At 35.7% G+C, this 27,076-nt stretch overlaps 1 protein-coding gene across 4 annotated transcripts in view; it reads left to right on the top strand.

Moving 5' to 3' along the window:
* Positions 1-27,076, top strand: part of SLC9C1 (solute carrier family 9 member C1) — a 103,342-nt gene that overhangs the window by 66,729 nt on the left and 9,537 nt on the right. For 3 of the 4 annotated variants that reach the window (XM_070454896.1, XM_070454897.1, XM_070454898.1), the window contains 10 exons: positions 4,543-4,731; positions 5,799-5,948; positions 8,103-8,154; positions 9,370-9,518; positions 13,366-13,491; positions 14,797-14,895; positions 15,430-15,603; positions 22,006-22,137; positions 22,269-22,454; positions 24,290-24,413. In XM_070454896.1, coding sequence (XP_070310997.1) covers positions 4,543-4,731; positions 5,799-5,948; positions 8,103-8,154; positions 9,370-9,518; positions 13,366-13,491; positions 14,797-14,895; positions 15,430-15,603; positions 22,006-22,137; positions 22,269-22,454; positions 24,290-24,413 — 1,381 coding nt within the window. The remainder of the gene's footprint in view (positions 1-4,542; positions 4,732-5,798; positions 5,949-8,102; positions 8,155-9,369; positions 9,519-13,365; positions 13,492-14,796; positions 14,896-15,429; positions 15,604-22,005; positions 22,138-22,268; positions 22,455-24,289; positions 24,414-27,076) is intronic. The other variant, XM_070454899.1, reaches the window with a different exon arrangement.

Consider the following 27,076-nt stretch of genomic DNA (forward strand, 5'->3'; position numbering starts at 1 on the left):
GAGATTTCATAATTTTATTTTTCTACACTAGCTGCATAGTTTTCTAAAGGATTGTATAAAATTCTCCCTCACTCCTCAAACAAACTTTATTTTTTAAAGGTGATTTTTACAGTGACAATAATAAATATTCATACTTTAAGGACTGATTTTGTATTTGCAAATGTTCAAATAATGTGTGTCAAAAAAGTGCAGAGTGAGTTACAAGGGTATTGGCAATGTTCTTCAGCTTAGCAAAGTGGTGAGCACCTGGATTTTTTAAAGTTTATTTTTATATTCGATAAATAAATAGATGGATAAGTAAACTGATAGAGATTCATTTATACTTAAAAAACATTCAGTAGTTTGATTTTTTTAATTTAGTGTAAAGATAGCTGTTGAAGGGTGGAGAGGTGTGTCCACACTGACAACAGCATTGTGTTACATGGGGCTTCCCTAGGGGTCCAGCAGCGAAGAATCTGCCTGCCAGTGCGGCTGGTGTGGGCTCAGTCCCTGTGCTGGGAAGACTCTCTGTGGGGGAAAACAGCAACCCACTTCAGTACTCTTGTGCCTGGGAAACCCCGTGGACAGAGGCGCCTGGCAGTCCACTCCATGGAGTCACAAAGAATCAGACACAATTCAGCAATTAAACAACAACAACAAATTGTGCCGTATAGATCAAATTATATATAAAATATTTTTAGCTAAATGATTTAAATAGAGGAATTAAATTTGATATTTGGACAAAATGGATGACTCTCAAATCATTACTGGAACATTAAAATACTAGAGCTATGATTACTGGGGGGAGTGGAATGGATTCACATTCAATCATTGTATGTAATAAATCCCAACTAGTTGGAAAAACCATAGGAGATGTCACAGAGTTAAGAAAAAATAAAGCAATTAGAGTCAGCATTAGTACTAGGGTGAGGGTAAGAGTAAAGTGTTTCCTAAAATCATTTAATATGTACTATAGTGGAAACAAGTGAGCCCAGATGCAGACCTGACTCTGGTTTTGGCTTTCTCCAATAAAATGTTAGCTGTTCACCAAGTCACTAAACTTTTCTCAACTTCAGTTCCTTCTGTAAAATATCAAGGTTGGCCTAAATTTTCAGAGCCAAGAGGACACTCCCAACTGTTCAATCCTGTATCTGCCTCTCCTTTCTGTTTAACTCAAGATTCATCTTCACTGCCCAGTTTACAAACTTGCCTTCACTTATTTTCTTTGCCTTTTTTTCTATTTAGTTCAGTTCTTCCCCCTTTGTAGTATGCCTTTTAAAATATCCATTATATTAATAACAACAATAATAAATGATCACTGAGGTGCCAGGTATCATTGTAATTATAACATTTCAAACCGTTGTTTACACTTTAATGTAGGTATTATGCCTTGCATTTTACAGATGAGGGACCTGAGTCTCTGAAAAGTTTTATAACTTGTTTAAGGTCGCATAGCTAATGAATAGGAGAGTTGGGATCCAATCCCTCAAAGTGTGTGTTCTTTCTTATACACAATTTTGCCTTAAACTTTGCTTCTCATATTTTCAAACTTTCCCCCAATACTCCTCAACCTATTAGAGTATTGGATCTTTTAAAACTTCCTCAGAGGAAGGATAATCACTCTTCTGCACCTGAGTGCCAGAGGCTGTAACAACTTTATATTTGACAGACCTCTCTTCCTTTGAAGCCTGTGCTATCATTTTATACCAAACTCTTCCTCTCCTATGGCCTTATTCAGTGTGTGTGTGTGTGTGTGTGTGTGTGTGCGCGTGTGTGTGTGTGTGTGTGTGTGCGTGTGTGTGTGTTAGCAGCTCAGTCATGTCTAACTCTTTGCAACCCCATGGACTGTAGCCCACAGCTTCCTCTGTTTGTGGCATTCTCCCGACAAGAATGCTTCAGTAGGTTGCCATTCCCTTCTCCAGGGGGTCTTCTCAATCCAGGGACCAAACCCTCCTTTCCTATGCCTCCTGCATTGCAGGCAAATTCTTCACCATCTGGGCCCCCAAGGAAGCCCGGGTGGCTATATTCTTTGACCTCCAAATAACTCCTTCATGTTTCTGAATGCTTGGTATCTAGATGAAGTCTTACTATTTATTCCAGCTCTTTCAAGCTCCTAAGAGAAGGAACGCACCTATACTCCGTTGCAACAAGAAGGAAATGAGACTTACAGCAGCGAAACTGTGTCTTGCACAGGACCTCACAAGACCAGGATCTGATCTTCTGCTCCCTAGATTCAGACATTGACTTTCCTCAGCCTGGCCAGATGAGAGCACACTCAAGAGAAATGCCGCTATACCATTAAACCCTCTACCTCTTGTCTGTTTACAAACAAGTAGGACAGTTTCTTTGGGCACCTGATGCAAAGAACTGACTCATTGGAAAAGAACCTAATACTGGGAAAGATTGAAGGCAGGAGGAGAAGGGGGCAAGAGAGGACAAGATAGTTGGATGGCATCACCAACTCGATGGACATGAGTTTGAGTAGGCTCTGGGAGTTGGTGATGGACAGGGAAGCCTGGTGTGCTGCAGTCCATGGGGTCACAGAGTCGGACACAACTGAGTGACTGAACTGAACCGATGACAATTTCTTAATTTACAATGAAGCTTTTGCTCTCCCTGGCATAAATATGTCTATCTCCTTCACTTTCTCTGAATTATAGTGAGTAGGAGGATCAGGTTGCTTAAAAAGCCAAATTAATCAATATTACAAATCAGTATATTAAGTATTATGATAAAGAAATACACAGGGTGCTATTGGAAAACACGGGAATTCGTTATACAGAATATTAGGGTCAGAGAAACAAGTCTATTAAGGAAAGGAGATGCTTCAGTTGAACTTTGAATAATGAATAGGAGTCAAAGTAGAGACTGAACATGTGAGTATGGAGCAGAATAGACAACAAGAACAAAGGAAAACTTATAAGTGACAATGTGACACACACAAGGAACCCTATTCCTAATGACAGGATTGGTCAGGATGAAGACTAGAGAGATGTTAAATTTGTGTGGAGGATGTGGAAAATAAAACAAAAGGCACAGACATGAGTTATGAGACAGGGTCTCATGGGCCAAGCTATCTCAGTCACTTCTCTGGCATCAACTACCATCTCATGACTCCCAAACTTATGTCTTCTGCTTGGATTTTGTTCAGAGCCTCAGATCATATAGACAACTGATGATTGAGTCTCTACAACAAAACATCTCAAATAATTTATTCAAAATAAACTTATCATCTCTAAACCTACTCTTTCTTCAAAGTTCCACTGGAAATCTAATTTCCCAGGCTGGAATCCACAGTCATTTTTGACTATTCCCACTCTCTTAGTTATAGTTGCTGTTCTTCAGTCACTAAGTCCTGTCTGACTCTTTATGACCCCATGGACTGCAGCACACCAGGCTTCCCTGCCCTTCACTATTTCCTGGAGTTTGCTCAAATTCATGTACATTGAGTTGGTGATGTTATGCAACTATCTCATCCTCTGTCACCCCCTTCTCCTGCCCTCAGTCTTTCCCAGCATCAAAATCTTTTCCAATAAGTTGACTCTTTGCTCAGGTGGCCAAGGTATCGGAGCTTCGGCAGCAGGCCTTATAGTGAATACTCGGAGTTGATTTCCATTAACTGGCTGGATCTCCTTGCTGTCCAAGGGACTCTCAAGAGTCTTCGCCAGCACCACAGTTTGAACACATCATTTCTTTGGCCCTTCTTATGGCCCAACTCTCACATCTGTACATGACTACTGGAAAAACCATAGCTTTGACTATGTGAACCTTTGCTGGCAAAGTAATGTCTCTGCTTTTTAATATGCTGTCTAAGTTTGTTATAGCTTTCATTCCAAGGAGCAACATCTTTTAATTTCATGGTTGCAGCCAGCATTCACAGTGACGTGGGCCTCTTTGGAGTCCAAGAAGATAAAATCTAACATTGTTTCCACTTTTCCCCCATCTATTTGCCATGAAATGATGGGACCACATGCTGTGATCTTTGTTTTTTGAATGTTGAGTTTAAAGCAAGCTCTTTCACTCTCCTATTTCACCCTCATCAAGAGGTTCTTTAGTTCCTCTTCACTTTCTGCCATTAGAGTGCTATCATCTGCATATCTGAGGTTGTTTTTGTTTCTCCCAGCAATCTTGATCCCTTCTAGCTTGTGATTCATCCAGCCCGGCATTTTGCATGATGTACTCTGCATATAAGTTAAATAAGCAGGGTGACAATATACAGCCTTGATGTACTCCTTTCCCAGTTTTGAACCAGTCCCTTGTTCCATGCCTGATTCTAACTGTTGTTTCTTGACTTGCTTGTTTATAATAAGATTTCAATAAAATATTTTTAAATAAATAATGAATGAATTAGTAGGTATTTTGAATATTTTCTGTCTTGGAATAGATGCTTCAATGTTTTAGCCATTTAATTTCAAGTTGATGTGATCACTTACTAGTATTTCAGACATGTAGAGTCTTAATGTACATCAGAGAAAAACTTAACTATTCATGTTTCAGTTATTATGGAGAATAATGTGAAAGCAAAAACAAATAAGGTAGTGCAATTTCTTTTTAAATCAACAGATAGCAGCAATGAGGAAGGAATATTTTTTCCATGCCTGGAATCTATTTGAGCTAACAATTACGCTAGTTGGCATCATAGATGTAATTCTGATTGAGACAAATCTCATTAATTATTATATTTTTGATTTGGTTCAAACAGTCATCATTATAAAAGTTGTTAGATTTCTTCGCATCCTACGCATTTTGAAGGTAAAGAACTATTAAATCAAGCAGTTTCAAATTTCTTCTGACTACTTCATGAAATATGGATGAAAATCAGCTTACTAGTTTTGTGGTTTCCACTTTCTGTTGGGCTGATGTTTATATTTAGATTCTTTTGACAAGTTGTCTCATAACAGATTATATTATGAATATTTAAATTATATTAGAAATTCATTTAGCACATGAAAGTACAGAAATACCCATCACAGCCTTTCCTTTCAGTAGAAAGCACATGGAAACCCCAAAGTAACATTTATTCTTATGAATACCTGAAATAAATGATAGAAACTAGCAAAGCAAACCATGTATGTTTGCAGTGACAATGCAAGTAGTATACATTCATACAAATTAAGAAACTGAAAAATGCACATTTTGTGTTATATAAACTCACAGTATTATAAAATCACAGCATCTAAAATGACCTTTAATTGTCTAATGTCTTTCTATAGCAATATAACCAGTAATTATTCTCTGTATAAGTGTGAAGAAGTGTGGAGCAAAGATGGGAAAATGTAGGGTTTGGCCAGTTCTGCTGAAGTTAGGAGACAGTACAGTGGTGACAGTTAAGCTGAAGACTTAAATCCTCAGCAAAGAAACAATGAGAAGTTAATTGTGAGGTCAAATAAGGACCATAGTTGTGGTGAGCTCTAACTCAAATGAACTATGGACCATCTAGTGAAAAGTTTAGTGGGAGGTTTAGTGGGTAAAAGTGGCAGTACTTCATAGACAAGTCATTTTGTGACCTAAGCCCAGAAGATTAAACACATTGTTTCCCAAGAATAAAATCCCTTAAAATATCATGCAATTCTCTACAATGGAAATAAGTAAAAAATAAAGTCTTAACTTTATGTAGGCATCTAATATTATTAGTTATGGGGAAATAGCTCTAGCCATGAAGTTAGAGATTCTGTGAATAAAATAACTAAGAATCTTGACAAGTTGCTATAGTTACCATTGAGAGCATGTCATTTCTTATTATTATCTATTTTAAACTAGCCAACATAAAATCAACCATAATTTGTACAAATTATATTAAATATCTTGTTTTTTTTCAGCTTGTAACACCAAGGTTGCTGCAAATATTAGATAAAAGGATGAGCCATCAGCTGTCCTTTAGATATGCTATACTAAAAGGATATATCCAAGGTGAAGCAGATATAATGACTATAATTGATAAGATTGCAAGTTCTAAACAGGTTAAACAGGTGAGGAAAACTTTAAATACTAAGAAAATGGTTCATTTCCCTCACTCCTCAGTTGCCCTCACCCATCATGTCTTCTTTCTATATATGTAGAGGTGAGCTCTGACTCTTGGTTTGCTGAGAAATTTTTGCAAAAACAGAAACCAGTCGACATTTATATTACTCAGATGACTCCTCACTGAAGTGTCTATGACACAGTAGCAAGTTATGAGGCTCCTCTAGGCCCATCTGTGTTTCTGAAAATAAGGGTATTTTCTTATTATGGCTGAATAGTACTCCATTATGTATATGTGTCGCATCATCTTTACCCACTCATCTGTCAAAGGACATTCAGGTTGTCTCCATGTCTTGGCTCTTGTAAATAGCATTATTCATGCCAGCCAAAAAGTTGAGACAACCCACATGTCTATCAACTGTTGAACTGATAAATAAAATGTGATGTAATTGCACAATGGAATACTAAGATTATTAAGCAATAAAAAGAATGAAGTATCAATACTATAGCATGGATGCACTTTGAAAGCATGCTAACTGAAAGAAGATAGTCACAAAACACTCACAGTATGATTCAATGTATAAGAAATGTCCAGAACAGGCAAATCTATACAGGCAGAAAATAGACTACTGGTTCCCTATGGGTGGGGGGTGGGGGGTGGTGGGCGTGGATGAGGAGGAACTGTAATGGTTATGAAATTTCTTTTTGGAGGATGAAGACATTTTAAAATTGTGAGGATGATTGCACAATGCCATGAATATATTAAAAAACCATTTAATTATATACTTTGAATGAGTTAAAAAAAAAAAAACAAGTTATGAGCCTCTTGGGGCACACATTTTGGTCCTTTTGGAGCTATCATGAAACCCATGTGTACAAATGAGCTTCTCTCAATGCAAGTTCCAGGATCTATCAGGCTAAGATGCATTAAATAGGAAATACTGGAGAATGATAAGTGCTGGCAAGGTTGAGCAGACAGACCTTCCTCATAATCTCCAAATCTCCTTCTGTTTCTCTATATGCTTGATTTTCCCACATTAAATAGTAAAAATGAGAGATGGGGATCTGACAAGTAGAAAGAAGTACCAGTAACTTATTTAGAGGGAAACCATATCTAATTCCCTCATTTTACAGATGAGAAAAATGAAGCCAAGAAAGATTTAATGATTATGTCCAAAGTCACTACACAGCTAGCAATCAGCAAACAGAATGCTAGGGCCTAAGTTCTATATTTTATTTTTCATTTTCTCGATTGAGTCAGATTAACACTGATGTGTGCCCCTAAGTTTGTCATCGATGTGAAATTAGACAATCATCTTTCAAGATAATTTAGAATATTTTAATGCTATATGTCATATGCCCAAAGTTCTATAGTTGAGAACATTGAACACTCAAAATGTAGTTGAACACAAATCACTGTATCTTTTCTCTCTTCACCACCTGTAACTTTAAAACCTTTGCTGAATTTTGTTACCTTTTATACTCACTCACATTGAGGATACACAGTAGAAAATACAAAAGGACTTGAATATTTAAGATATTGGCCAGTTTCAATCCTCATTTCTGCTCTCACATATTTTGGTTAAAACTTCTATCTCATTTATGGTTGAAAACCACATGTATTTCCTAAATTCAGAGGTTCTCAAAAATTGAATGGGAAATACCTCGCTTGCCTGTATTTTTCAGAATCAACAGTATCCTAAAGTAAGTTACTTTAAGAAAAAATATATGACTTACCTTTGGGTTTCTCAAAATCAGCCTAGGTAATGACACTTCCCATCTTCTCCACTACTCTTGCTGGAGTAAAATAAAATTCATTGCACAAAATTCCCAGGTGGCGCTAGTGGTAGAGAACCTGCTGGCCAATGCAGGCACACAAGAGACACGGGTTCAATTCGAGTCAGGACAATACCCTGGAGGAGGACACGGCAACCCACTCTAGTATTCTTGCCTGAAGAATCCACAGTCCATAGTGTTGCAGTCTGACATGACTGAAGTGGCTTGGCACACATGCACAAAATTCAATTCGAGTTCCTGAAAAATCTCCATCATATTTTTCTTTACAGTTATTAATTCAGGTAAAAAATTAATCAGTTGTAAATGTAAAGGCTTTTTATAACAGTTTGTTTTCCAATAAGAATAATATTTCTTTTGTTCCATAGATGTTATTAAGGAGGGTAACGAAGAACACAGGACATGCTATGAAAGAACTAGGTAGGTACCTCTCACCCTAAAGATCTAGCATGACCATTTCTTTATCATCACTCCTTTAGAAAGGCAATGGTTTTGATAACTAAACTGATCTTTGAGGAGATCTACTTATCAATAATAAAGTGAATCACTCCAACGATCAACATGATCATATCTTTGAATGAGGATAGTGTAATATTACCCCTCCACATTTGCTTTTTCTGCCTTATGTGACAATGAAGACCTTTTCATTTCTGTTTAAAGAAAGTACATTAGCATGCCATGATTGTGCATGTCTTTATCACACTACAAATTCTATTTTCTTCCAAACGTACTATGCTGAGCAACACAAGGAAAGAAGTTATTTTTTTCTCCATTTGCCACAGAGTTGCCATCTGAGGATTTAGGCTTTAAAATGAGTTGAAATCAGAACAGAATCTCACGGAATTGCTGGTTTGGCTGCTAGAAGGCTCAGTGCTCACACATGACAACAGCCTGTTCTCTGAATTGTGCCAGGTCATGGTCCTAGTGCAGGACAAATCCTGGGAGTGAGACAGACATCCCTACGGCATAGTGTCTGTATGTTCAGAAAAGGGAGTTTGGTACAGATGGTGGACAGTAAAAGAACACAGCAAATCTGGAATGAGCCCAATCATGAGAGATCTTGCATGGCAGAGAGTTGTCAAGTCAGACAAGAGGTCATGACCAAGAAAAACTTCTAAGTGGATGAAACTCTCATGGGCACCTAGGAATCTACATCACATTAGCAGGACATAGATGGATGCATCATCTAGATGCCCAGGCAGGATGAGTGGAAATGACCCAGAATGAGTGAGAGGACTTGATCAGAAGCCATGTTTAAGCACACAGTCTATTGTCAGAAATCTTGATTCAAACAGAATAAACAATCGGGTCATAAACTTTAGACCTAGAGCCCAGGAGAGCCTCTCAGCGTCTGGTGTAGGTGCATCGTATAACTGTTAATCCTAGGACTAGGGTTGTCTGTCCTTCTTCATGGGCTTAGACACAGTATGGGGCTGCCGACAGGGAAATGTCAGGCAGAACTCTGCAATTATGGGTGAATTTTGATTGATTACAGAAATCTCTTTAGGGAGAGATACATTTCCCTGTGATAAGGGTTGTGCTTCATGGGTTTAGAAAATAAATATTAACTTACTGTCCGCATGAAATATTTAAGCAATGTCCTATTTCATCTGAAAATATTTTGTTATTTTTCAGGCTACTTAGAGTATGATCACCCAGAAATCGCTGTCATTATGAAAACAAAGGAGGAAATTAATGTCATGCTCAGTTTGGCTAAAGAAATTGTTAAAGTTTTCAGGTTAAAAGGCATTCTTCATAAAATTGAAGGTTCTGAAATTAACAAGGTATGGTGGAATATTTTCAAAGCAAATATTCTTACTTGATAGTCATTTATGATCTTCAAACCTGCTTTCAGTCCTTTCCAATATAGGCCATTTCTGCAATGTAAATACATTACTTAAAATAATTGTCTAAAGAAAAGTACCTACCAGAAGAGTTTCCTCTCGGCAACTTTAATGGTCAACTTGTCTTTCCTTTCTTGCCACAATGAGGGACCACGTCTTTCTATGCTTTGTACCCAAAACAAAGGTACAGTGAAATCATTCCTCTCCCTAGGCTAGACTGCGTGTATTAGTGTGTTCCTGGTAGTTATCTATGACACCAAAATAATTTTCCCATGGAAACTGTGATTTATAAGAACACTCAATTATAGGGTAAAAACTAATTAAATTTTCTTTCTTCAAGTTGTTTGAATGGTATCGGGAAATGTAAAAAGATAGAGAGGGTCCCAACTCATTCTGTAAGTATAAAATTTATGCTCCAAATCAGGAATAGTATAAGAAAAAAATAAAGCTATTATACTTGTGAATACATATATAAAACTGTTTAACATAATAGTAGCTAATTGAATCTGGCAGTATAGGCAAAGCAACACATGCTATAACTAAAAAGGTTTTGTCTCTCAAAATAGCTATATAACTCACTTATTGAGGATCAAAGAAGACAAGTCATTGATAAAATTCAACTCTTATTCAGAATGTTCAAGGGCTAATAAAATAAGCAGCATTCTTAACTAAATAAAGAATATATATTAAAAATATGAAAAAAACATTGTATTAGATGGCAAAACTTTAACCAATATTCCCATTAGAGTCAGGAAAAAATAAAAATGAATAGTTCATTCCAAGTGGTGAAAGCTGTGTTTGTAGGTCTCAGCAGAAAAACAAAAGGAACTTGAAATATGGAAGTTTTGGAGAATGGACAAAACTATTATTGCTTATTGATTGTTTAATCTAAAACCCTGAGAATTAACTTCAGGTGAATAATATGGGACCAATAAAATAATTCAACAGGGCTTCCAGAAACAAGATCAACATTAAAAAGTATTTCAAACTAAAGAAAATGTGGAAAAATATTGTATTCATTGGTAGTAATTAGAAACTCTAAATCCTTAAGCTTGAACTCAAGGTAAAATATATATAACACACATGTAGCAGGAACTAAAAGGCATATTTAAATAGGCAGAAAAACAAGTCACCTTGAAAACAGGTCCATGGAAATTATATTATCTGAGGACTAGAAAGAAAAAGATTGAAGAAAAGTGAAGAGTCTAAGGGACCAGTGAGAAGCCATCAGTGAACCAACATATGCATTGTAGCTGTCCCATGAAGACAAGAGAGAGAGAGAGAAAGGAACAGAGAGGAAATTTAAATAAATATTGGCTTAAAACTTCCTACACTTGATATCAAGCATGAATATTAACATCTAAGAAGCTCAGTGAACTTCAAGTAAGATGAACTCAAATAGACCCACACCAAGACATACTATAACCAAATTGCTGAAAGATAGTGAACTTTGAAATCAGCAAAAGATTAAAAATTCATCACATACAAGGGATCCTCAATAAAATCATCATCAGATTTCTCATCAGAAATTTTGGATACCAGAAGAAAGTGGGCTGATATGTTCAAAGTGCTAGAAGAAAAAAAGTAGTCAACTAAGAGGGCTTCCCAGGTAGTTAAGTGGTAAAGAATTTGCCTGCCACGCAGGAGAAAGAGGTTTGGTGCATGGGCTGGGAAGATCCTCTGAAGAAGAAAATAGCAACCCACTCCAGTATTCTTGTCTGGGAAATCCCATGGATTGAGGAACCTGGCGGGCTACAGTCCCTTGGGGTCGCAAAGAATCAGATACAACTTAGTGACTAAACAGCAGCAGCAGAAATCAACTAAGAAACTCATATCCAGCAAAACTGTCTTTCAGAAATGAGAGGAAAATGAAGACATTCTCAAACAAACAAAAGCCGAGGGAGTTCATTACCACTATACCTGCCCTGAAAGAAATGCTAAAAGATACCATACAGATAGAAAAGAAAGGACAGTGGGCAATAACTCAAACCATATGAAGGAATAAAAACCTCATAAAGTTAAATACGTGGGCAATCATTAAAGCCAGCATTGTTGTAATAATGGTGTCTGACTTTGCTTTTTGTTTTCTACATGATTTAAGACACCAATACATTCTTAAAAGTAACTATTTGTCTAAAAGCTAGCAGTATTATATCTTTGACTTATAATGTTATAGTTTGTTTTCTACATAATTTAAGAGATAAAAGCATTTAAAAAATATTCATTTATGTTTTGGATAGACAACATACAAAGGTGTAATTTTGTGATGTCAACTACAGGGGTAAGGATGGAACTATTAAAGGAACAGAGTTTTGTATGTTATGGAAGTTAAACTGGTATAAATTCAAATTAGAGTGTTATATTTTAGGATGATAAATGTAATCCCCATGGTAATAAAAAGGAAAATAACTAAAGAATTACATAAAAATAGGCAAGAAGGTAGTTTCAAGTGTTTCACTACAAAAAAACATCAACTAAATACAGAAGACAGTAATGCAGAAAATGAGAGGCAAAGAAAGATACAAGATACCACAAAAAAGGTAGAGGATATTTTCAAAATAAATATATCCAAAAAAGGTCTTATTTTCATAATATATCTTACAAATCAAAAAGAACAAGAAAAAAATTCATGTTTTTAAAAAATCAGCAAAAAGTTTGAACAGGCACTTCCCAACAGAGAATATTCTAGCACCCAGTAAATATAAGAAAAGATGCCAAGTGTCATCATCATAAGCTTAATGCAAATAAAAACCCAAAATAAAATACCGATACACAATCATCAAAGTACTTAAAATTTAAAAAAAAAGGCTGACAATACCACATGTAGGCAATGATGTGGAATAACCGAAACATTAGAAAGGGAGCATAAACTGGTGCAATCACTTCGGAAAATTGCTTGTCAGAATTTACTAAATTTGGACATATACATATCTTAAGACACAGAAATTAAATTATATAACCAGGTATACAACAGAAATGTGTATATATGTACAGAGAACAAACACTCATAGAAAGTGGCATTTCAAAAGTTCCAGACTGAAACAGCCCAAATGTCAATCAACAACAGGTAAATAAAACTGTGGTATAGTCATAAAACATAACACTACACAACAGTGAACATGGAAAGAATTTTTGTTCCTTGCAACATTATGGTTGGATGGCATCACTGACTCAATAGACATAAATTTGAGTAAACTCCAGGAGTTGGTGATGGACAGGGAGGCCTAGTGTGCTGCAGTCCGTGGGGTCGCAGAGTCGGACATGACTGAGCGACTGAACTGAACGTTATAAATGAACTTCAGAAACATTATGTTGAACAAATGAAACACAAAGAAGTACATACATTGATTTCATGCGGATAACACTCAAAACTAGACAAAAGCTAAACCATGGTAAAGAAGAAGAGTGTTACTTTGGGATAGAAGTAATGACCTCTTCTAGAGGACATAAAGGAGGATTCTAAGGTGCAACTGATGTTTTTAATCTTGGTTATGGTTATGCAGATGTTTTCATGTTCCAAATGTTCTTTGAGTGGACTTTTAGGGTTTGTGCACTTTTGCAAATCTGCTATACTTCAGTAAAAAGATTTACTTTTAAAAATAATCTATGACTTCAGAATAATGATAACATAGGAAAATGCTTCAAGACGGGATAGGTTGAAGTTTTCCATGGAAGAACAGAAATCTCAGGAGATGAAGAAAAAGAATATAGTACAACTCATATTTGTTTTAAACATTTCATTAACACCAGTTTTGTTCATCTCCTTTCTTAACTTTGGTGGTTTTAGATAATTATGGCCAAAAAAAGAGACATACTTGATTTTCAACCTACATATGAACCTCTTACTGTTGATGAAGCCCTCTATCATATTCCATGGCTACATAAAGACCAAGAACATATAAACTTTATTCAGGTAATATTTGTATTTCCTGCTAATAATATCTCTAATGTGCCAATAAATGATCTTTTAAAAATTAAAGGTCTAGCCACGATACTCTTGTTATTTGTGATTACCTATGGAGTAAAATCAAAATCAAAATCCCTTTGAATGACATGCAAAGTTCTCCCATAATCTGCCCCCTGCCTATGTCTCCATCTTTACCTTTAGTTATCTATATGTCATATACCCCAACTCAGAGGGTAAAGAATCTGCCTGCAATGCGGGAGGCCCAGGATCAATTCCTGGGCCAGGAAGATCTCCTGAAGAAAGCAATGGCTATCCACTCCACTATTCTTGCCTGGAGAATCCCATGGACAGAGGGGCCTGGCAGGCTACAGTCTGTGGGGTCGCAAAGAATTGGACATGGCTGAGTGACTAAACACTTTCACTTTTGTTTCACTCATGATACCCCAAGAACTTTATGCTTTTTAAAGTCCGTTCTTCTGTGAGTGCTATTTACTGATCGTAAAATGCCCTTTGTTTTCACCTCCCACCCCACCCCACCCCCCCAAACTGCCTCTGCTCATTTCTTCTCTGGAAACATTCTCTAAAAACAGGCTTTAGAGTCAAATACCAGTAAAAGACCAACCTATGGTCCATCCAGAGTTTGGAGAACCAAAGATGTCACCATTGCATCCAGTATACACCTTTATTATAGCATAATTGCACCACATTACAATTATCATCTTTATACCTCTCCCCCCTTCTATAATACTTGTCTCATCAAACTTTTGACTACTTAGTGCCTATCATGTTGTATCTCACATACTGGGTGTTCAATAGCTGTTTCTGGGATGAACAAATAAATGGATTTAACCTGTTCTAATAACATTTTTCTATATTTAGTAAGCTCCAAAAGACCAATTATATTTTTTTCACCTGGCTAAAATATTTTGAATGATTGAATTTTTATTACTTCATCTGCTGTTTAGAGCATGAGTATGTCTAAGACATATATGTGCCATTAGCTTGTATCTGTTCAGATTATTTTTCATCCAAAGAAGTATTTTCACCTTTCCATACATTTTAATTCTTAAGTTAGATTGTTTTCTAATTTATGTATAAATACCCCACCTGAAATTACATATATTCATTAATATCCACTTTCTCTCTTTTAGCCATAATTCCTATCTTCTCTTACAAATTTATTACTAATACAATGTCTCAGATCTTTTTGAGTAATATTTACTTTAAAAGCATAAAACTTTTATTCAAATGTAAACTCTAATCACTGCTAAAATATTATTTGTAGTTTATGTATTTGGTGACATTTTCTAGGAAAGATCCAGAGTTGTAACATTTGATTGTGGAAATGATATATTTGAAGAAGGTGATGAGCCTAAAGGAATTTATGTAATTATTTCAGGTATGGTAAAGGTAAGGCAGAGATATTTATAAATGCACTTGTGAGCATTAGTTAAAAACATTACATAATTGAGAATTAATATCTTTCAATGCTAAGAACTCTAGTAATCCTTTTTTTAGGACAGTAGCTACTATCCAAACAACAATTATCTTCCTCAAACACAATGAATAACACCAGCTATCACTTGTTAAGCCATACCTTCCCATAGATAACAAGAAACTTTAAAAGGATCAGCATTAAGGTTGAGAGTTATAAGATAAGTTGTTATTTATCTTATATTTGAGTTAGGCATTTAGCTATTCTATGACAGGTATTAATTGGTTGAGTTGGTAGAATCAAAAAGATGAGAGTATTTAAGAATGTTTTGTTTCCAAGTCATTGCTAATTTAATAAATTCACCTTAACAGTTATAAGTAATACATATTTTCAGGCAATATGCAAGTATTTAAAATTGTTAAAGGGAAAAGCCATAAATCAAATAGTTTTGGTAAGTTAACTGGTTCATGTATTTTTCTTTCTTTCTTTCTTTCTTTGTTCTTGAACAGCTTCAAAGATCAAAGCCAGGTTTGGGAATTGATCAAATAATCTGGGAGTCAGAGGAGAAAGATTACCAGATAACTTACACAGACTTTGTGATCAGTGGGGCAGTGATAGGAGAGCTAAACTGCTTGACTAATGCGCCCATGAAATATTCTGCCACCTGCAAAACTGTAGTAGAGGTCAGGAAATGTCACCTTATGTCTTATTATTGTAGCTTGTTAAATATCTAGCACCAAATTTACAGTTATTTTTCTATTTGTTTATGTTTGTGGTCTAGTGAACATATTTTAAGAAATAGGAATAATAAAGAAATAGAACTTGTTACAGAATTTTATGTACACAATGTAGTGTCTTAGCAAAAATGGCTTACAAAAGTTAACCTATCATATTGGAAAAAGGATTTAACCAGAAAAACTGGTTATATGAGATGTCCCATGGGAAATTAGATGGGATATGTTAGATGTGAATACCATAATTTGGAGGGTAAAGAAGGGAAACAGTCAAAGAGCTGGGATTTATTAATAGAAAGTTGAGCACAGTGAACAGAAGTTTCTGACACACAAGTCACAACAAAATCCTCAAAGCAACAGGGGCTCTCACTGGCCTAATGTGAATTCAAAAAGAGCAGTGACTGTAAACAATAAAACCACAAACATAAAAATTCATAAGTTGATAATAGTATCAAGTTTTTATTTTAAAAAGATTGCTAGGATATCAACTTATATCTCTGAAAATGGATTGCTTATTTTAAAAAAGAAATAATTAAACATTTATCCTGCCTTTCCTCTATGAACTCTTTCAAGAAAACTACATAAAAAAAAAAAGAAGAGGAAAATTGCTCTGTATAGAAGAATTCAAGCCAATAAATGTAGAATAAAAGAATTAAAAGATCTCCATTTAGCCAGCCCTAATGAAATAATGGACCTATGCAATAACCACCGACTGATACTAAGACTGCCAAGCGGAATGTTGGTGGAACACTTTGCATGGAAACCACACTAACGCCACCTGCGGGCAATCCTGGCATCAATAACACAATGGCAGTTGGGCGCCGTGTGCGTCACAATCTGATGCAACAGGAGTGCTGGCACCCTGGACTCTTCTTGTGCAGGAAAGAGAAACCTGAAGCCTCTAGGTCCAACCAGTTTACAGAAAATTCAGGAAACAAGTTAACCAACACCAAGAGAGGGTGATTCGCTAGATCTAGAGTGTGGGGTGTCAACAGGCCAATAACCCATTTATTTTTTAACAAACCAAAGGAAGGAAAAGGGAAGAGGAAGGAGAGGAAGAAGAAGGCAAAGGAAAATTTTGTCTCTATCATTCAACAACGCATATTAGAATATTTATAAGTGAAATTATATGATATCTGACGTTTGCATAGAAATACTCTAGCCTTTTGCTTCTGGATATAAGGAAGTTACTGAGAGTACAGTGGCACACTTACCATAAATAACCATAACTTGACAAAATATATGAGGCAAATATTTTCAACCATTGGAAAACAGGAAGTGTGGAGTCTGGAAACCTCAAGAGAAGAGAAACTCACGAGATAAGCTCCACATCCACCTTCACTCTCTGACTGGGGCAGTTTCTGACCGCAGTTCACTAAGAATCCAAGTGGAAAATAATGATCCTCCTGAGCTGAGATGGGAGAGGTTAGAAACTGTGGCAGCTAAAGAAGACTGGAATCTGTAGAGCAGGGCATAGGATCCGAGTTCACAGAGGGAGACCTGAGGAATCTATGGTCCACAATTCGTTGGTTGAGGGACAGGCTGCAAATGCACAAGGTAAGACAAAACCAAACTACCAGATTGCTAAGAATGAAACAGAGATGTTAAAAGTCAAGGAGTGTCAGGGATTTGAGATATTTTAAGATTCTGTCTTGATAGAAAGGAGAGACTTTTTAAAACCTCTGGCATGCAGGTGAGCAACCAGAAGGAATACACCTTAAGAGCAAATATCATGGCCTAGTAAGACTATCTCTAAATTTACTAAAACAAACCTGAGAGCAAGCCCTGGCAGACTTGTTTGGAGGTTAAGTACCATGAAATTACACAATCATGGAAAATGCCTAGAGTTTTCTACTCATTAAACAAAACAAATCATAAAACACAACCCATACAAAGTCAAGGTTATCAGACAGTAAATGAAGGGGTCTACCGCAACAAACATCAGCAATGGTCACAGGAAGATAACAGAATCTGGAATATCAACAATTAATCTTCAGGAATCCTGAATTACTAAGCAAGCGAAGGGGCATGAAAATGTGACCCTGAATGTGGAAAGGGGGAGTGGAGCAACACTGAGATCACCCAGACTGCAGACTAAACGAGGACACCAAGGAGCTAAGAAGAGATCCAAAGGACTGAAAGGAAGCGTGTTCACGCAACTAAAGAAGGATGTGATCTTTATGAAGAAGACACAGGAAATACTCAAGAGAAGATCAAGTGAAAAGTTTAGAATTGAAAAGAGTAGTTTGGGGATGGCAGTAAAAGTCCAGAAAGGAAAAATAACCCACTAATAAAGGCAAATATATAGTAAAGCCTGTGCATCAGTCAATTAAGTTATTACAAGATTAAAAGACAAAAAAATTGTAAAATCAACTAGGACTAGAATAAATAGTTAGGGATATGACATCAAAGACATAAAACCTGGGAGAATAGAGTAAAGAAAGCAATTTTAGGATATGTTTGAACTTAAATGACTATCTGTTTAGAACAAGTAGATCTAGTTACAGGTTAACATATATGAACGTGATAGTAAACACAAGTCACAAACCCACAATAGACACTCATAAAGCTAGAGGAGAAAGGAACAAAGCGTATCTCTAAAGAAAATCATCAAACCACAAAGGAAGGAACTAAAAAAGGAGAAAGGGGCAGAGAAGAACTGCAAAAACAACCAGGAAACAAGTGGCAATACGCACACACCTATCAGTAATCATTTTAAATGTCAACAGGCTAAATGCTCCAGTCAGAAGATATAGGTTAGGTAATTGAATAAAAAACAGTGCTGATTACTGGAGACTCACTTCAGAGCTAAAGATATACACAGACTGAAAGTGAAGGGATGGGAAAAAATATTTCATGGAAATATAAATAAGAAAGCTGTGTATCAATACTCACATCAGGAATATAAACTTTGAAACAAAGTATTGATTCATTAGGAATGTTAAGTCCATGAATCAAGGTAAATTAGAAGTGGTCAAACAAGATGGCAAGAGTGAACATCGACATGTTAGAAATTAGTGAACCAAAATGGACTAGAATGGGCAATTTTAATTCAGATGCCCATTATATCTTCTACTGTGAGCAAGAATTCCTTAGAAGAAATGGAGTAGCCATCATAGTCAACAAAAGAGTCCAAAATTCAGTACTTGGATACAATCTCAAAAATGACAGAATGATCTCTGTTCATTTCCAAGGCAAACCATTCAATATCACAGTAATCCAAGTCTATGCCCCAAACCAATAATGCTGAAGAAGATGAAGTTGAACAGTTCTATGAAGACCTACAAGAACTTTTAGAACTAACACCCAAAGAAAACGTCCTTTTCATCATGGGGGCCTGGAATGCAAAAGTAGGAAGGAAAGAGACACCTGGGGTAACAGGTAAATTTGGTCTTGGAGTACAAAATGAAGCAGGGCAAAGTCTAACAGAGTTTTGCCAAGCAAACACACTGGTCATAGCAAATACCCTCTTCCAACAACACAAGAGAAGACTCTACACATGGACATCACCAGATGGTCAATACCAAAATCAGACTGATTATATTCTTTGCAGCCAAAGATGGAGAAGTTCTATACAGTCAGCAAAAACAAGACCAGGAGCTGACTGTGACTCAGATCATGAACTCCTTATTGCCAAATTCACACTTAAATTGAAGAAAGTAGGGAAAACCACTAGACTGTTCAGGTATGACCTAAATCAAATCCCTTACGATTATACAGTGGAAGTGACAAATAGATTCAAGGGATTAGATCTGATAGACAGAGTGCCTGAAGAACTATGGATGAAGGTTTGTGACATTGTACAGGAGGCAGTGATCAAGACCATCCCCAAGAAAAAGAAATTCAAAAGGGCAAAATGGTTGTCTGAGGGGGCCTTACAAATAGCTGAGAAAAGAAGAGAAGCTAAAGGCAAAGGAGACACAGATTAATGGAACATGACAGAGAATCCAGAAATAAACCTATGTACTTGTGGTCAACTAATCTAAATCAAGGCAAAAATATACAGTGGTGAAAATACAGGCTCTTCAATAAGTGTTGCTGGGAAAACTGGACAGCTATATGTAAAAGAATGAAATTATAACTTTCTATCACATGAAATACAAAATTGAAAGTGAATTAAAGACTTAAATGTAAGGCTGTAAACTGTAAACTCTAGAAGGGATCGTAGGCAGAACACTCTTTGACATAAACCATAGCAATATTTTTTTGAATATGTCTCCTAAGACAAAGGAAACAAATGCAAAAACAAGCAAGTGGTACCTAATTAATCTTAAAAGCCTTTCTGTGGAAAAGGAAACCATTGACAAAATAAAAAGGCATCCTATTGATCAGTAGAAAATATTTGCAGATTGCATGACCAATAACAGATTAATATCCAAACCACATAAACAGCTCATACAACTCAATATCAAAACAACTCAATTACATAATGGGCAGAAGACCTGAATAGATATTTTTCCAAATAAGATATACAGAAGGTTAACAGGCACATGAAAAGATGCTCATCATTGTTAAATATCAGAGAAATGCAAATCAACATCACAGTGAGTTATCACCTCACCTGTGTCACAGTGGCTGTCATCAGAAAGCCTACAAATAACAAATATTGGCGAGGATGTGGATGAAGGGAACCCTTCGAGGTCTCCCTGGTGGCTCAGCAGTAAATAATCCACCTGCCAATGCCAGAGACGCAGGTTTGAGCCTTGGGTCAGGAAGATCCCCTGAAGAAGGAAGTGGCAACCCACTCCAGTGTTCTTACTTGGGAAATCCCATGGACAGAGGAGCCTGGAAGGCTGCAGACCATGGGGTCAGAAAAGAGTCAGGCATGACTTAGTGACTAAACAACACCACCATCAACCTACACTGTTGGCAGGAACGTAAATTTATGCCACTTTGAAAAACAGTATGGAGGTTGCTCAAAAAAACTGAATATAGAGCTATCATATGATCCAGGAATTCTGCTCTTAGCTAGGTATGTGAAGAAAATAAAAACATGAATTTGAAAAGACCCATGTTCCCCCATATTCACAGTAGTATTATTTATAACAGCCAAGATGTGAAAGCAACTGAAATATCCATCAACAAATGAATGGATAAAGGAGATTTGAGATATATATATATAGACATATATATATATATATAGTATTACTAAACCAAAAAAGAATGAAATTATGCTATTTGTGACAACATGGATGGATGGACTTGGAGGGTATTATATTTAATGAAATTATAGAAAGACAGAGAAAGACAAGTACTGTAAGTTATCACTTTTATGTGGAATATAAAAAATAAAACAAGTTAATATGACAAAACAGAAACAGATGTACAGAAATGGAAAACAAAGTAGTGGTTATCAGCAGGGAGAGGAAAGGGAGTAGGACAGAATAGGGCAGCCCACTTCCGGATTCTGGCTTGGGGCTTAAGAGGCACAATTACCGCGTGTAAAGGCTATATTGTAGAGCACAGGGAACAGAGTCAATACTCTGTAATAACTTTAAATGGAGTACAATCTATAATAATATTGGATCACTGTGTTGTACACCTAAAACTAATAAGATATTGTAAATCAACTATGCTTCAGGATTTAAAATTGGGCAATGGATTTGAACAGATACTTCATAAAAGAATATACAAATGGCCCATAAACATATGAAGAAGATGCTCAATATCATTAGTGCTCAGGGAAACACAAATTAAAATCATGATAAGTTATCCCTGTATGCATACTACATTGGCTAAAAATACCTAAGTTGAACACACAGTATTAGCAAGGATGTTAAGCAACTGAAATTCTCATACATGGCTAGTTAAAGGGTAAATATTACAGCCTCATCTGAAAACAGGTTAGCGGTTTATTATAAATAGACATTTACTATATTACCCAGCAAATCTACTCATAGCTGCTTACCAAGAGAATTTAAAACCAACAAACACAGTCTCTTGTGTCTTCATAGCAGCTTATTCCTAAGAGTCAGTAGTCTAATTATTGTTAGTATCAGTGTTTTATTACTGACCAAAACATTTGCTCCCCCCAAATAATGTTTTTAGAAATACTTATGTCTTTAGTTTAAAGGGTTAAATGATCTTTGAATCTTTGTTTTCTATTTTTTCAGAATCTATAAGAATAATGAAATCTCATTAAATCATACACCTTTTAATACTTAGTATATGACAAGACTGTACAAATATTTACTAAATAGATACATTTATTAGGTTTCCAGGCAATAAAATGAATCTGCATAATTTAAATATTATTAGCTTTAATGTTACATGTATATAAGAGAAAATCTCATTTCATTGGATCATGAATGCACAGAATGAAATAGTAAGTTGATATCCTCTTTTTTCCAGACATGTTTTATTCCCAAAAATCACTTGTATGAAGCTTTTGAAAAATTTTATCCTCACATTGAATACAGAATGTGGCTAAAACTTGGACTTTCTATTACTGCCAAAAAAATCAGGGAACATTTATCTTATGAGGTAAGAGGTGCTTATGTGAAATTGTCCTTCTCTCTGAATGAAAATGAACTAAAGTATTGTTAGAAATTAACTATTTAGGAATTTATATTAATCTTTATAAACAATAGACTACAAAATTGTATTTTTCTTAGGACTGGAATTACAAGATGCAATTAAAACTCAGTAACATTTATGTAAAAGATATACCAAAGAACACCAAAACTGATATCTATGATGAAGCAGTAATTTATGTCATCCTCATCCATGGAGCTGTGGAAGATTGTCAGTTACGAAAAGCTTATAAGGCTCCTTTCTTAATTCCTATAACATGTCATCAGGTAAAGAAATACTGATTCATATCTTCCGGCCAATATTCCACTTGTCCAACAATGAGTTAATAGTAGAAAGAGTGTCACTTTTCCACCTTCCCATTCTCTCCCATTCCCCTACCACCCCATGAAGGCACACACAGCCTACACACTCCAAGTTCACTGACTGCTTTAGCACTGCGTAGCCCAAACACCAAACTGCTCCTATTCACTGTCAATGAATCAGGCCAAGTGATACATTTTGACCACAGTTAGGTTTTGGTGCAACTGTAAATAGCAAAAGAGGACCTATTCAGTTCATGTACATATTTCAGGACTACTCTCTCTGGATTATATCAACAGTACTGTAAAAAGGTTCTTTCAGTCCTAAGCTGAAGTTGAGTATTACTGGTATTTCTTCAGCTACTTTGAAAGTGAGTGTAAAAATGAAGGACCTTCTCATATTAAGTTGTTGAGTTACGTGTCTGCTTAGTTGTTCAGTCATGTCCAACTCTTTGCAACCCCGTGGATGTAGCCTACCAGGCTCCTCTGTCCATGGGATTCTCCAGGCAAGAATACTGGAGTAGGTAGCCATTCCCTTCTCCAGGACCTGGGTCTCCTGCTTTGCAAGCAGTTTCTTTACTGTCTGAGCCTCCAGGGGAGCCCAATCACAGTGAAAAGCTGTGCCCTGAGAAGAAAGAGAGAATGAAGGAATATCATAGTATATGTGTGTGTTTGTGTGTGTATGTGTGTACTGGGGTAGAGTAAGAGAGGCACATGTCTGGGGGAATCAGAGGGCACATAAAATACTTCTAAAGAAAGTAAATTGAAAGAGAGACCTAGGGTTAATTAAAGTAAGCCATTTTTAGGCAACTATGACAGACACAGTGCTAGATGCTAAACTGATCAAAACAAATGAGTCTTGCAACTTGCCCTCAAGAGATCTCTCAACCAAGCAAAAAGAAATATTAAATAGATACATAAATGTTTACAACTATGATAGAACTGCTTAAAAGGTAAATATGAGACACAAGAAAAATATGTTGGAGGTAAGAGGAATCTTGAGCTGAGAAATGGTCATAAGAAAATTTTCTGCATGGATACCACTAATCTGATAGCCAGTGAGAGGAAGTGAAATATTATTTTTAACTATGGTATTCCCTACCGCTATTCCTGAATATGTAATAATAGAACTTAGTTAGGGATGCTGGGTTGGGAATTTAGATAACCAAGAAAGAGATTCTTTAGGCAGCCCAAACCTGCCCAACTCTGTCTACTGTCCTGGGCATAAGGCTCTCCTCACTGTGGGTTTGGATTGGAAGATGTCTTGAAATCCATTGACATTCAGACTTTCTTTCTGCCACATAGAAAAATACTCTGGGTGATATTTTAAAGGGTCATCGATGATTAAGTCTTCACTATTTTTCTCATTTGTAATAAAAATGGACAAAATAATTAAAAATCAGTGAGAGTATATAGAATATTGACTTTCACAAAACTAACATATCCAAGTATTTAGCAATATCTAATGTCTATTTGGGCTTCCTGGTGGCTCAGATAGTAAAGAATCCACCTGCAATGCGGGTCACCTGCGTTCAATCTCTGGGTTGGGAAGATCCACTGAAGAAGGGAAAGGCTACCCACATCCAGTATTCTGGCCTGGAGAATTCCATGGACTGTACAGTCCATGGGGTCGCAAAGACTCAGACAGAACTGAGCAACTTTCACTTCACTTCACTTCAATATCTATTTACAATGTCAATTTTCAGGCCCAGATGTTTAGAGAGGGTCTGAGATAGTAGCTTACTAGAGAACATTTGTTAGGTTTTTACTTAGAAATTATCTTGTAATCTGTCGACTTTCAGATACAAGGCACTGAAGATTTCACAAAGGTAACAATTGTTCAAACTTCAATTTATTCGAAAAGATTCAGGTGGAAGACTAGAAAGTATATAGCGTCACATAAACCAGCTGATCCAACAACATCAGGTATGTAAATTAGAATTCTTTGAATAATTGGGAACTTATTTTTCTTTTATGAAATAGTCCTATAGTATTTGGAAACTTGCATGCACTCTGCCTAAAGTATTGAGGAATCCTTTTAACTGCCATATTTGATATCCAATATGTGAATTATGACAGAATATCTAACTTATAGTTATAAATTATTCTATATTTACTCTATAAAATAAATACATAATTATAATAGGTATCATATTATAAACATTATAAGTATATAAAAATAATATGAAGAAAAGATTGATGAGGAAACTTCTAGTTCTTTCCAGAAGTTAAAATATTTTATATAGCAGTAATAATGAAAATGTTGTTGTGTTGTCTGAATAACAGAGATATAAATCATAGAACTGAGTAAATAACCTTGCTGCTGCTGCTAAGTCACTTCAGTCGTGTCCGACTCTGTGCAACCCCATCCCTGGGATTCTCCAGGCAAATAAATAACTTTATTATAAGCCTATTCTCCATACAAATTTTGCATGAATGAAACTGAATCATAATATATATGATTATTTAATAACTGCTATAAGCTATTAATTAAAATTTGGAAAATAAATTTGAGATAGTTTTAAAAATTGAGTTATATTTGAATTATGGAATCAGTCAGTTCAGTTCAGTTCAGTCACTCAGTTGTGTCCTACTCTTTGCGACCCCATGAATCGCAGCACGCCAGGCCTCCCTGTCCATCACCAACTCCCGGAGTTTACTCAAACTCAAGTCCATTGAGTCGGTGATGCCATCCAGCCATCTCATCCTCTGTTGTCCCCTTTTTCTCCTGCCCCCAATCCCTCCCAACATGAGGGTCTTTTCCAATGAGTCAACTCTTCGCATGTGGTGGCCAAAGTATTGGAGTTTCAGCTTCAGTGTCAGTCCTTTCAATGAACACCTAGGACTGATCTCCTTTAGGATGGACTTGTTGGAATAAATATTCTTTAATATTTTTCATTTTTCTGAAGGAGACATTGTTCTAAATTTAAGAATACAGAAATTAATTTTAAAATTTTGTGTTGATAAAAATATTACCAATCAAGAGATCAACAAAGGACAGTTCATGGAAGAAAAGTTTTATTGAAAACAAAATGTAGACAAAGTTCAACACTACTAATATTTAAAGAAACAGAAATTAAATATTAGCCTATTTCATTCATGAGATTTTTAAAGAATTATAATGACTAAAGCTCAAAAAATGTAGTGAGTGGAAGAGAGGTTTAAGAGAATGTATGTATGTATACTTAAGCCTGATTCATGTTGTTGAATGCAGAAACCAACACAACATTGTAAAACAATTATCCTCCAATTAAAAATAAATTCAAAAATTTCTTTAAATGTAGTTTTTCTGATATACATTCTTATCTTGACACAGTACAAATTGATCAAATAAGTTTATCACAAGATTCCAAAAGTCCTAAAATTATTTATATCCCTTGCTTAAATAGTGTAATTTCTAAATATGTCAATTATATCTCAAAAAATTAATTAATAATATAATTTCTAGACATTTATTGTAAATAAAGCAAAAAAGTAATTAAGGTAATTAAGCATTATTTATAAGAATAAAAATTAGAAGTTGTTAAAATGTCAGTACAATAGTAAAGATTAATAAAACTAAAGCTGGTTCTCTGAGAAGATAAACAAAATTGACAAACCATTAGCCAGACTCATCAAGAAAAAAAGAGACAAGAGTCAAATTAGCAAAGTTAGAAATGAAAAAGGAGAGGTACAATAGACAATGCAGAAATACAAAGGATTATAAGAGACTATTATGAACAACTATATGGCAATAAAATGGATAATCTGGAAGAAATGAACAGATTTTTAGAAAAGTTTGATTTTCCAAGACTGAACCAGGAAGAAATAGAAATTATGAACAACCCAATTACAAGCACTGAAATTGAGGCTGTGATCAAAAATCTCCCAAAAGACAAAAGCCCAGGACCAGATGGCTTCACAGGAGAATTCTATCAAACATTTAGAGAAGAGCTTAATGCCTATCCTTCTGAAACTCTTTCAAAAAAATTGCAGAGGAAGGAACACTTCCAAACTCATTCTACAAGGCTAACATCACCCTGATACCAAAACCAGACAAAGACAAAAAAAGAAAACTATAGGCTGATATCACTGATGAATATATATGCAAACATCCTCAATGAAATTTTAGCAAACAGAATTCAGCAACACATCAAAAAGCTCATACACCATGATCAAGTTGGATTTATTCCAGAGATGCAAGGATTCTTCAATATATGCAAATCAATCAATGTGATACACCATATTAACAAATTGAAAGATAAAAACCATATGAAAATCTCAATACATGCAGAAAAAGCCTTTGACAAAATTCAGCATCCATTTATGATTGAAACTCTTCAAAAAATGGGCATAGAAGGAACCTACCTCAATATAGTAAAGGCCATAAATGATATGCCTATGGCAAACATTATCCTCAATGCTCAAAAATTGAAAGCATTCCCCCTAAGATTGGGAACAAGACAAGGGTGTCCACTTTCACCACTATTATTCAACATAGTTCTGGAAGTCTTAGCTACAGCAATCAGAGAAGAAAAAGAAATAAAAGGAATCCAGATCAGAAAAGAAGAAGTAAAGCTCTCACTGTTTGCAGATGACATGACATAGAA

Source organism: Odocoileus virginianus, chromosome 25 (assembly GCF_023699985.2).
Source record: "Odocoileus virginianus isolate 20LAN1187 ecotype Illinois chromosome 25, Ovbor_1.2, whole genome shotgun sequence".
Taxonomy (NCBI): Eukaryota; Metazoa; Chordata; class Mammalia; order Artiodactyla; family Cervidae; genus Odocoileus; species Odocoileus virginianus.